This window comes from Aspergillus wentii (assembly GCF_001890725.1).
Source record: "Aspergillus wentii DTO 134E9 unplaced genomic scaffold ASPWEscaffold_3, whole genome shotgun sequence".
In the NCBI taxonomy this organism is placed as follows: domain Eukaryota; kingdom Fungi; phylum Ascomycota; class Eurotiomycetes; order Eurotiales; family Aspergillaceae; genus Aspergillus; species Aspergillus wentii.
In genome coordinates, this window is record NW_024467834.1 from 2921603 (window position 1) to 2933393 (window position 11791).

Below are 11791 nucleotides of genomic sequence, written 5' to 3' on the forward strand. Positions count from 1 at the left end.
CCAATAGGCGTAAATCATCCTTGGGGGCTTACTATAAGTACATAATTCTTTTGTTGGAGAAGCAATCTATCTTTGCATGTTTCCACTGCTGAAAATCCCTGGTCGGAACCCAGGATGAAGCATCTTGGTCGAGGTTGCATACACTTTCCAATGGCTTCCTTGTTTTATAAAGGAGCCTCGAGAGCGAGGACACTGTCCAATATCGTCTCAGGATTAACGTGAATCAACACCTGAGATACAGCCTCATAATCGCTGCCATATTCCAAGCTGCGATCATCCTCAGGCCTTGCCACTATTATTTGATGGCGAAAGACTTTCCTCGCAGCCAATGCCACAATCGAAGGAGTAAGGTAGTCAAGTCCATGTAACGAGGCAAGAAGTCTATTATTTGTTAGTATAATCATGTGGTTAGGATTGCCTAGATATATCTATGGACATACTTAGAAAATTGCGTAAAGTGACTGTTTACTTTCGCAGATATTCCACCCGCAACTGCGCGACTGAGTCGCAGAAATATGACAATATCTTGCTGATAGCGGAACACGTCTGCACTAAACGTGACCGAATCAGTTGTCTCTCTAAACCTATCCAGGAGCTGTTTTATCATGTCAGTTTTTATCACATGTCACATGGATGAGCTCACCTCTTGATCAACTCTACCAGAGCTCTTTTGTCCCTGAGTTTCCGGTTTATGAACGACAGATGATGCTGACATCTGGCCATCCGAGAGCCATCCGTTACCATCTTCTAGATGTGCATACCCATCGCCAGGCCCGTGAAAATGGGAAATAAAGAGATGCTCATTCTGTGATTGTGTAAGTATCATGCGAGTACTCAGCATCGTATGAGTACCAACCAAATGCATATTAAAACGTAGCTGAAGCTGATCAGAGCTGTGTACCACAAGGGGAACTATGAGAAAATCCGTGGGAGCAGTGAGGACACCGTCCGGAACGACAAGCTTCTTTGAGCGCATCAACTATTTGAGGTCAGCAGGGCTGCATATAATTTCAATATGATGCCTCTCACTTCAAGTGCCTGAACCTGGATAAAATCATTGGCCTGATCGAAGTTTTTGGCTATGACAACGTTGGCCACATCCTTGCGGTCCAAGGAGGGGATATGGTCTTTGCGGACATCCAGTGCGAGAACCTCATTGCAAAAATCGTCAAAAGATGTAGCAGAAGAGCAATCCAGAATTTTATAAGAAAGACCAAATGTGTGAGAGCATATCTAGAGCAAAAATTGTCAGCAGTTGATCAGAGACGATCTGAAGGGGAATTACCAATGCGAGTTCTTTGGCAACGTCATGGATGCAGTCGTCGGTCGTTTCAATGAGACAATGCTCACGGGCGACAAGACAAAGGAAAAGGGCTACTTCAAGATCCGACAGCTCCAGAGCCAGATCACTAAAATCCCAATTCTCCATTCTCCCCTGGCGTTGTACTCATGGTGATGATAAACAGCGTCAAGAACATCAAAATATCACGGGATCCAGTACAAGGAGGACCGTTTGTTACTGTAAGGCGCTAGGAGCGCTAAGAGCCCCCATCCGGTTTAGCGCCCATGTGAGTTGGGGAGCTTCCCGATGACCAACGAACAGCGAGAACATGCATTCGCGGGATATCTGATTGCTCGCTTCCAGGACAATCATACATGGGAGAACACATCCTCAATGGCGCCGTCTAATCCGTTGGCTAATTGGGAGAGAGTGGGGGATAGCTTCTACCGGAAGGTTGCTGTTTACGACGCCATTTTCGATGAGGATGTCGAGTTGGAGAACTACATCATAGCGGGCGCCCCGTACGGGGGAGCGATAGGTACGATTCCATAACAAACTGTGATTTTGTCCTGCAGACCTGCTGATCAACTCGAATAGCTTTACATCGGGATGAGAGCAGAATGCAAAGATTTCGGGACAGCCATACAACCAAGTCCAGCATTGACATCTATTCCAACTCCGGGAAACTTATTAATCGAATCAATGTTTGTCATTTCTTATCTACCAAACTTTGGCCCGTAAGGCTTTCATACTGACAAGTATGCTTCAGTGGGAATATGGCACTATTCGGGGACTCGGCTGGTCCGACAAAGAAGAATTGCTGGTTGTTACTGAAGAAGGTACCGTCCGGCGATATTTCGGTCTGCACGGAGACTTCACTTCTTTCTCTCTAGGAAATGTATGTTAATAGAAATGGCGATGGAGCGTTGAAAACTAATTCTTTTATAGGGAGCTGAAGAATACGGCGTGAGAGGTTGCCGATTTTGGACGTCGGGATTTGTTGCACTGCTTTCCAATAATCAATTGGTTGCTGTCTCCAAATATGATGAGCCACGGCCAAAGCTTCTTGCCCCCTGCCCAGAGGGAGAAGTTTTCACGTGGTCTTTGATCCCCCCGGCTTATACTCTGTCTCGTTCTGTTGAGGTCTTGCTTGCCGTTGATAAGACGGTGTACCTGATCGACCCTACAGACGCCGAGGATAAAGTCCTCCAGAATGGGCCTTTCAAGCATGCCAGTGTCTCTCCTACTGGACGTTTTGTGGCACTTTTTACAGGCGAGGGAAAGATATGGGTAGTGAGCAGTGATTTTCAGAGCAAATTCAGTGAATATGATCCAAAATCCCGGACTCTTCCCACTACAGTGGAATGGTGTGGTGACGATGCTGTGATCCTTGCATGGGAAGATGAGATCCACCTTGTTGGTCCAAATGGAGTTGCTACCAGGTGAGCACTTTTCTTGACCAAAGTATCAGAGCCTCTCTAAACAACAAAGGTATTTTTATGACGGGCGAGTCCATGTCATCCCAGAGTTTGATGGAGTACGGCTCATTACAAATGATGCATGCGAGTTTTTGCATAAGGTTGCCGGTGAGTATCAGCTCAAAGTGTATTGCTGCAACAACTAACCAGGATAAGATGTGACGGAGGAAATATTTCGGTTTGGATCTACTTCCCCTGCCTCGGTGCTTCTAGATTCTGTAGATTTGCTGGAAAAGAAGTCTCCCAAGGCAGACGAGAATATCCAACGGATTCGCTCGAGCCTACCCGAGGCAGTCGACACCTGCGTCAATGCTGCCGGCCAAGAGTTCGATGGTTATTGGCAAAAGCGGCTGCTGAAAGCTGCTTCCTTTGGCAAATCTGTTTTGGAACTGTACAACAGCGACCAATTTGTAGAGATGACCGAGAAGCTTCGTGTATTGAAGGCAGTGAGGGACTACCAGATTGGGCTACCGATTTCTTACGAACAATACATGCGACTCACTCCCGAAAGACTAATTGAGCGTCTAGTAAACCGGCATGAATATCTACTCGCCATTCGGGTTTCAGAATACCTCCAAATCCCAGCTGACAGGATCTATGTCCATTGGGCGAGTCAAAAAGTCAAAGTTTCTACGGTCGACGACGAAGCTGTCTGCAAACTTATCGTGCAAAGACTGGACGGGAAGCCAAGGATATCATTTGAAATTATTGCGCAGGCTGCTCATGATGAGGGGAGAGCTCACCTGGCAACCCAACTTCTGAACTATGAACCACGGGCCGGAAAGCAGGTTCCATTATTGTTGAACATGGAGGAAGACGAAATTGCCCTTGACAAGGCAATTGAGAGTGGTGACAATGATCTGGTGTACTATGTGCTTTTGCACCTCAAGGGCAAGCTTCCTTTGGCAAGCTTCTTTAGAATGATCAATACTCGGCCTATGGCTTCGGCACTCGTGGAAACCTCTGCGCGAGGAGAGGACCCAGAGTTACTAAAGGATCTATTCTACCAAGATGACCGTCCTATCGATGGTTCGAACGTTCTTCTTTCCGAAGCGCTTAATGAAACCGAGGTACAACGCAAAACTGAAAAGCTCCAGCTCGCATCTCGTTTACTATCAGACTCCAAAGATGCGACAGTGGTTTTACATCAAAAGTTGCTTAATGAAGCCTCGCAATTGCTCAAGGTCCAGGAGAATCTAGACAAAGAAATTGCAGATCGGTCTGAATTTGTCGGCCTGAGTTTGAACGAGACGGTCTACAGATTAATCAGGTCAGGTTACGGCAAAAGAGCGCAGAGGATTCAAAGTGAATTCAAGATGCCAGAGAAGACATATTGGTGGTTGAGATTAAGAGCCTTGGTCGCCAAGCGCGATTTTGGCGAACTGGAAGAAATTGGCAAGAATAAGAAGTCTCCGATAGGATGGGAGGTAAGAAAGTTCCTAAATACCCCCCGACGGATGCGGACAAGTGCGCTCACACAAGATGGTAGCCTTTTTATAACGAAGTATTGGGTGCTGGAAACACGAAGCTTGCTTCGCTATTTATTCCGAAATGCACAAATCTACCTGCCGAGGACAGGATTGAGATGTGGGTGAAATGTGGAATGATTGTGAAAGCCGGAGAAGAAGCCCTGAAGGCGAAGAACGTTGATGCCCTCGAGCTCCTACGGACGAGAGCTTCCGGGCCGGCCGTTTCCGATATCGATCGAATGATCAACCAACTAAGACCGAGGAAATAGTTTGGCGACACCAGTCCATTACTTCCTTTGTACCATCATTATCTCTCTGACTCAAGTAATCTCTTCGTCCTCATCGTTGCCAGCAGGCTCGTCGACCACTTGATTTTGTGCCGCGAATGTCGGCTGTGATGCTGGCTTGCTCGACCCGCGAGCTACAGAATCGTCAACCATAGCGTCATCAGCGTCGTCAGCGTCGTCAGCGTCGTCGCCTTCGTCTTCTTGCAGAGCATCGAACATGGACTTCGAGGCTTTGCGATTCGTGTCCTCCCATTCAGCCTATACAGGAACTGGTTAGAAAAACTTCAGGCTAGAACCAAATGTCCACTCATACCCTACGTGCGTTGACAACCTTTCCTCGGCTGACACTCTTGGCCACTTTATTCTCCAGCTGGTCCATAACCGCCTCTGCTCGGTCCATACCCTTTTGTTGCCTTTGGCGTTGTGCTCTTGATTTGGGCTTGGGCTTCGACTGTTTCTTCTGCACACCAGAGTTTGCACGGTCAGTCAGGATGGAATCCCGCTGAAGAACAGTAGACTCGGCCCGGGGCAGAGAAGTCAAGCTTTTGTCGACATCGAGACTTGGGGAAGCCGCGCGCCGTGCAGCTCGGGAGTGTTTTGAATTAGCTAATGATTATGAAGCGTTAGACAATGTTACTATTTTTCATCTTCAAAACCCTGGACACTTACGCTTTGCTTTCGCCATGGTCTGTAGTTGTAGTCGAATGTTTTGGGAAAAAAAAGTCTCCTATCAGTGTGTGGAGCACCTATCGATAAAAAAGTTTCCGGGTGTTTCTGCCGACCTAAAGTGCAGCTTTTGCGGGCCAGCCTTTGGCACGTGACCGCAGTTTAGATCCGTTATTCCAGGCGGTGTGATATGGCAAAATGTTTTATTTCTTTTAGTAAGATCATGTGATAACGACCGGCAGTTGTCCTGCAGCTTATTATGCAACCGTTGGAGCTGTCATCCATCAAGCCATCTATCGCCTCAGCAAGGCTATTCTTTCTTTTCTATTTTGATGCAATAACTCGCTCCATGATTACCAGGAGATTTCCTCTTTGTGGTGGCCCTTTTCATCTACCCACCAGTCATGAATGTTCGCCGAGACAGAGTCGACAGTATCCTCGCTCAGAGTCCCTTTCACGCGAACAACGACCACTATGATACCGTGTTACAATATTTGCAGAACAGCCCTACGCTAGCCTACGTATTTGCGACCTCTATATCTGCCTACTTTCTTCTTTATTACTTTGGATTCACTTCCTTTTCGTTGCCTCAAAGCATCTGGAATATCATCGTCTATTTGACGCCCTCACGAATAGTCGTCGCTTTAGATTCGAAGACAACGAAACTGGATTCCACCGATGGTAACCTCCGTCCGATGAACTTTCAAGCGAAGAGTGAAGCGATGCAACGGATCTTCGGGCTCGATAATACCTCCTTTTACTCCTTCTTCCCCAATGCAACGACCTTCTCGGGATTTGGAAATGCGCTTCTGGGCAGCAAGGATAGCCTACCTCCGGGACTAGGGAACTGGGACAACTCCTGTTATCAGAATAGCACTATCCAGGGCTTTGCGTCTTTTCAATCTCTGGCGACATTTTTGGAACGTAATCTCAACACATTGGGGAGCAAGGGATCGCTTTCGACTCACGAGGCGTTGAGGGATATCATACAACAGCTCAATAGTCCATCGAATTATGGTCAAAAGCTGTGGATACCGCCGGATTTGAAGTCCATGAGCAGTTGGCAACAGCAGGATGCGCAGGAATACTTTTCGAAGGTCGTGGATCAGATAGACCACGAAGTGCAACGAGCATCGCTCCGGCAGACTCGAAACCTAGGCTTGAAAATGGCTGGGCCTGGAGAACATGTTATCGGATCTTCTGCAACGAATGGTGACTCCGCGCCGGTCCAGAATGACGAAAGTTCTTCCTTTCGCAACCCTCTTGAGGGTCTTTTGGCTCAAAGAGTAGGCTGCATGAAATGCGGCTGGACTGAAGGCTTATCTTTGATTCCGTTTAATTGCCTTACTGTCCCTCTTGGTGGGCAAAATGAGTACGATGTTCGCGAATGTCTGGATCAGTATATGAATTTGGAACCCATTGAAGGAGTTGAATGTGCAAAATGCACTCTATTACGTGCACAGAGGCAGCTGCAAACCCTCCTGTCCCAAATTGAAGAGGACAAAGGACTTTCCAGTACCCCGGACTCACCCACAGTGTCTGATGCGGTGAGGAATTCCGCACGAGAACGACTGCAGGCGGTTGAAGAGGCCCTCGAACAGGATGATTTTGCGGAAAGCACTTTATCGAAAAAATGCCATATACCCGCCAAGAATCGAGCAACCTCAACTAAATCAAGGCAGGCCGTCATTGCAAGGGCTCCGAAGTGTCTTGTGGTTCACGTCAACCGGAGTCTGTTCGATGAGTACACGGGAATGTTAAGGAAAAATTATGCAGCCGTTCGATTCCCCAAGACTCTTGATTTAAATGAGTGGTGTCTGGGAGTGACTTCCATGGCCGAGAGTGCCTCTGAAAAATGGGGCATGGACCCCAAGGAGTCGATGCTTCCACCAGCCGGCTCCATGGTGGATGCTGCCGGTCGTCATTATGAATTGCGCTCTGTCATCACGCATTATGGCCGACACGAGAATGGTCACTACATCTGTTACAGAAAGTACTCTTCAGAAACATTCCCGGTTCATGTCCCAGAATCGGTTGTGGAGGCCGATGGCGACAAAGAAAAGTCGGAACGCTGGTACCGGCTTAGTGACGAGGATGTGCAAATGGTCAGTGAATCCAACGTGATGTCCCAGGGTGGAGCTTTCATGTTGTTCTATGAGGCCATAGAGCCTTCCTCAGGGGGTAGCGAAGTAGACGAGGTGGATTTCGTGGATGCTGGAAATGAAGAATCAGCTTCGAGTTTTGCGACCCCGGAAGACATGTCCACGACATCTGTTTCAGACAGTCTCGCATCCAACACGTCGCAGGCAACTAGTGTATCAGCGTCTGAGAAATTCAGGCTGCCCGCCGAGGGTCAAGCTGTTCCGGTTTAATGACTTATGCCGTTTCGGAACGCTTGAGCTCCTTCATGACTGCACATGGTCGTCTTTTATTTTTTGTTTCATTTGCAATTTTGCAAACAATCCCGCATGTTGAATATTGTATATCAACACCCTATGATACCCGGAAGCTCATTCCATTATAAGGCGCTGGTGTTTTATCTTGTCTTCGCAACGGTGCTGCTATACTATAAAGTCACGGTCTGCTCTTGAGTTGTATTATTATTTAGAATGATGCTATTGATTAACTAGAGCATTGCATGTACATTGCAGCTCTCAAACATTCATTGTACATTAAGTGCTATCAGATGCAGTTCACAATGAACCTCTAATAAAGAGCCTCAGATCATTAACTAATAGCAATTAGTAGCACAGGAGAAAAGACAAACCCATAACCAACACCCGCTAATCCAAGACGCCTCAGGTATTTACATTAGACACCAAGAGCCAAATGCGCGTACATATTTAAAAAACACCAGCTCTGCTCATCACATCATGAAACTGTTCCAGTGTTACCCCAGAATCCACCCCGGCACCCCCATTCGCCTCGACGATCATATCCTTTAAGAGCTCATCACCCACGCCGTCTTCTTTCAGCTCGCGCGCTATCCGCCTCAGATGTCCCAGTGTGATGGGACCGTCCGCGCCACGGGTGAAAAGCTGATAAGCCGCGTCTACCTCGGCAGTCATGGCGTCGTCATCGCGTGATCTCAATTTGGCGGCTGCGACGGAAACAAAGGGCGCATATGGGACGAACCCTGTATTTGTGGGATCGACTGCGGAGAGGATGGAGGAGAGTTCGCTGGAGTCGGTGGGAGGGAGACCTAGAGCTCTGTCGCATTGTTAGAGATGAAGATCGGGATGAGATGAGATGACGTCTGTCGCGACGGTGAAAGGAAATGGAATGGGGGGCTATCCTACACGAGCGCTTTCCGAACATCCTCCCTTGGTATGACGCCTTCTTTCTCATTTTTGAATTCCTCGTTCGTAGTCGAGAAGAGATGGAAGACTTCTTTGATTTCATTTTCTTCTTCGCCGGAGATGTCGTTCTCTTTGGCGAGTTTGGATTGACGGGCTTTCTTTGGGGCGGAGGAGGCAGGGGCTCCGCGCCTCTTGGGGGGCTGGATAAACTAGTCAGTTCTTGTGTCGCAGGAGATCAGGGGATTTTGAAGAGTAGACATACCATGACACCGGTTGGGTTGGGTATGGAATTGATGAAGATGGTGGTTATCGTCGGTGTTGAAGAAACGGAGACGCGGGGGCGGAGAGCAAAATGCACCCCGATTGGACTATGGAGAAGCAGTGAACCGGGTTGGTGGTATTGATTAGAGTAGATGGAGATGCATTCAGGTGGAGGTTAGGATGAAGAATTGAAGATGTATTATTTAGATTCAGATAGGTACATTTGGATGTCTTCTTTGTTGAATCTACTATCTAGCATCCTACTGCTCATTGTGCTCGTGGGACGTCATCACCCAACTCATGGTAATTCCACCTTGACAGCTCTGCCTTGTATATTAACAAGATACTGAATGTCATTTCAAATATCAATATCTAGACAATATCTAGAATATCATGGCATTCAATCGAAAGAGACAGAAGGAAATCCCGGTGACTCGGCAGATCGGCTGACGTGATCCGATCGGTGCCTATCACCAACTTTTTATTTATCTTCAACGCAGCATCGCAGGGTGGTTTTGTATTTCTTGGTCTTTTGTTTAATTTTCAGCATACATAGATCACATAAGAATACGCCAATCACACATTCAAGGACAATTGAACTGCCTCATCCACGCCACAATGGATGTAGAGCTATACGTCTACGACCTCTCAAAGGTGATTGATCCGATTCACTTTAGTCAGTGCAAAGCTAATAATTTTCAGGGTCTCGCACGAATGGTATGTACTATTTACAGCCCGGAAGAGCGTCCGCGGGGCGATCAGCAGGCCACGGTCCTAACGCAGTGCAGTACTCGCTCCCCTTGACAGGGACGCAGATCGACGCCATTTACCATACGTCGATAGTGTTGAACGGGGTCGAGTATTACTTTGGCCAGGGCATTCAGACGTCCGTCCCTGGAAGTACGCATCATGGACAGCCCATGGAGGTGGCGAATCTAGGCAAGACGGAGCTTCCCACTGATGTTGTGGAGGAGTATATCCATTCTCTTGGAGAGATTTATACCCCAGAGGTATGTCAAGAGTAGACCAGAAGAGAGAGGCATAGAGAACTAACAAGATCAGTCATACGACCTCTTCCTGCACAACTGCAACAACTTCACGCAAGACCTGGCCATGTTTCTGGTGGGCAGGAGTATCCCCGAACATATCCGCAACTTGCCCCAGACCTTCCTCGAAACGCCATTTGGGCAGATGATGAAGCCCCAGATTGAAAACGCCTTGCGTGGTGTCACCCAGGGGACAGGCGGGGGATTTCCCCCTCCCCCGGGCCCTCCCAGCGCCCCGGCTCCCACTGCCGCTTCCGCCGCCCCCGTGCAGCCTGCAGCGCCTCCTGTATCCCGCACCGTCCGTCTGGTAGGCAGTCTGGCGCAGCTGGACGCGGAGCTTGCATCCGCAGCCCATTCCTGCGCCGTCATCTTCTTCACCTCGTCTACTTGTCCACCATGCAAGGTGGTTTACCCAACTTACGATGAATTGGCCGAGGAAGCCGGGGACAAGGCGGTGCTCATCAAGGTGGACACGGGCACGGCCTTTGACGTGAGCATGAAGTACGGCGTGCGCGCAACGCCCACCTTTATGACCTTTCTCAAGGGCCAGAAGCTCGATGAATGGGCCGGTGCCAATCCAGCCCAACTGCGCGGCAACGTCCGCATGCTGGTGCAAATGGCCCATCCCGCCCATCCCCACCGGCAGCTCCGTCTCCCCAGTCTCCAGCGGCCCATCACCAACTACGTCCTGTACAAAAAGGTTCCCCCGCTGGAGAAACTCGTGCTAAAGCTCGCCCCTTACCATGAAGACCCCCGCGTCCTCTCCATGATCAACTTTATCAAACTCAACACCTCCAACCCTGCCGCGGATTCCCCCCTCCCCGCCGACCTTCCCTCCTTCGCCTCCTACCTGCAATCAACCCCCAAACACCTCCCGCTCGAGAACCACTTTGCCCTCATCGACCTCGCCCGTCTCCTCTTCCTCGACCCCCGAGTTGCCGCCTACTTTGCCCAGGAACCCAACCACGCCACCCTCCTCGCCTTACTCGCCCCCTCCTCCTCCCTCTCAACATGCCCCTATAACCTCCGCATCGTCATGCTCCAACTCGCCTGTAACCTCTTCACCTCCCCCCTCTACACCTCCCACCTCACCTCCCCAGAGCACACCCCCCTCCGCGAGACCTGTCTCCGCCTCGCCATCTCCTGCCTCCTCGACTCCCACTCCACCCTCCGCGTCGTCGCCGCCTCCTTCGCATTCAACCTCGCCGCGGTAAACCACAACGCCCGCATAGACAACCACCCCGATCCGCTCCCCGAAGAAGACCAAGTCGAACTAACCGCCTCCCTAATCGAAGCCATCGACCGGGAAACGCAGAGTGTGGAGGCCCTACACGGGCTGCTCTTCGCGCTGGGCCTGCTCGCGTACGAGGCGCCCCAGGAGGGGGCCGTTATAGACCTGTGTCGGGTTATGGGGGTTGCTGACGTAGTGCGTCAGAAGGGGAGTGTGGAGGGGTTGAAGAAGGAGGCCCTCATCAAGGAGGTGGGCGAGTTGTTGGGGAAGTTGTGATTGTGATACACTTACATACACTACTTAGTCTTACTTATCACCTCACTTTTAGACTAGCTGGTTGGTCTTAGTAGAATAATTTATGAATAATGTACTACTGCACTGCACTGCAGCACTATGTATTACTAGTAGCGTTAGGTTTATTTTGTGAATAAAATGTATTACTACACTAGTTACTGTAACCTGTACTGCGGAGTACACTCATCATGAATGTTGTCAATGATAATGACGTCTACTGTACTATTCTGAACTACATACATGTAAATGTACACTGATAGCTGATGATAATGACGTCTACTGCTATTCTAATCTACGTACATGCAAGAGATATACTGCTAGTTGATGATGATGATGTGCATTAACTTGGGGTATGACAGTGTTACGCTATGTTATGCTATGCTATGCTATGCAAAAGAAAAGATGACGCGGGAGCTGTGTGTAACGTGCTCGGGGTATGTTGGGAAACAAGAAAAAAACATGACAGGAAATACAAAAG

The 11791-nt window shown here is 48.9% G+C and overlaps 6 protein-coding genes across 6 annotated transcripts; 3 read left to right on the top strand and 3 right to left on the bottom strand.

Annotated features, from left to right (window-relative positions):
• Positions 1-164: 164 nt before the first annotated feature.
• Positions 165-1429, bottom strand: ASPWEDRAFT_170896 (uncharacterized protein; the record flags this gene model as incomplete). Its single annotated transcript, XM_040830694.1, has 6 exons — positions 165-381; positions 441-595; positions 644-805; positions 857-979; positions 1030-1233; positions 1286-1429. The coding sequence occupies 6 exons, from the start codon at positions 1427-1429 to the stop codon at positions 165-167; spliced, it is 1005 nt and encodes a 334-aa protein (XP_040691090.1).
• Positions 1430-1675: 246 nt separating this feature from the next.
• Positions 1676-4498, top strand: vp16 (tethering complex subunit VPS16; the record flags this gene model as incomplete). Its single annotated transcript, XM_040827964.1, has 7 exons — positions 1676-1820; positions 1880-1986; positions 2052-2180; positions 2231-2724; positions 2774-2868; positions 2917-4187; positions 4250-4498. The coding sequence occupies 7 exons, from the start codon at positions 1676-1678 to the stop codon at positions 4496-4498; spliced, it is 2490 nt and encodes an 829-aa protein (XP_040691091.1).
• Positions 4100-5201, bottom strand: ASPWEDRAFT_67652 (Alb1 domain-containing protein; the record flags this gene model as incomplete). The annotated part of the gene is made up of 3 exons (XM_040838922.1): positions 4100-4774; positions 4830-5122; positions 5186-5201. The coding sequence occupies 3 exons, from the start codon at positions 5199-5201 to the stop codon at positions 4550-4552; spliced, it is 534 nt and encodes a 177-aa protein (XP_040691092.1). The 3' UTR covers positions 4100-4549.
• A 166-nt stretch (positions 5202-5367) lies between these two features.
• Positions 5368-7964, top strand: ASPWEDRAFT_452786 (ubiquitin-specific protease UBP1). The gene has a single exon (XM_040836488.1). It carries the CDS (start codon positions 5587-5589, stop codon positions 7552-7554), a length of 1968 nt encoding a protein of 655 aa, XP_040691093.1. The 5' UTR covers positions 5368-5586; the 3' UTR covers positions 7555-7964.
• Positions 7965-8025: 61 nt separating this feature from the next.
• On the bottom strand, positions 8026-8746 carry ASPWEDRAFT_26811 (EF-hand superfamily Ca2+-modulated protein; the record flags this gene model as incomplete). The annotated part of the gene is made up of 3 exons (XM_040832903.1): positions 8026-8392; positions 8482-8681; positions 8744-8746. 3 exons carry the CDS (start codon positions 8744-8746, stop codon positions 8026-8028), a joined length of 570 nt encoding a protein of 189 aa, XP_040691094.1.
• Positions 8747-9354: 608 nt separating this feature from the next.
• Positions 9355-11463, top strand: ASPWEDRAFT_131628 (bifunctional C97 family peptidase/thioredoxin family protein). Its single transcript, XM_040829281.1, has 3 exons — positions 9355-9396; positions 9445-9752; positions 9805-11463. The coding sequence occupies exons 2-3, from the start codon at positions 9462-9464 to the stop codon at positions 11293-11295; spliced, it is 1782 nt and encodes a 593-aa protein (XP_040691095.1). The 5' UTR covers positions 9355-9396; positions 9445-9461; the 3' UTR covers positions 11296-11463.
• Positions 11464-11791: the final 328 nt, after the last annotated feature.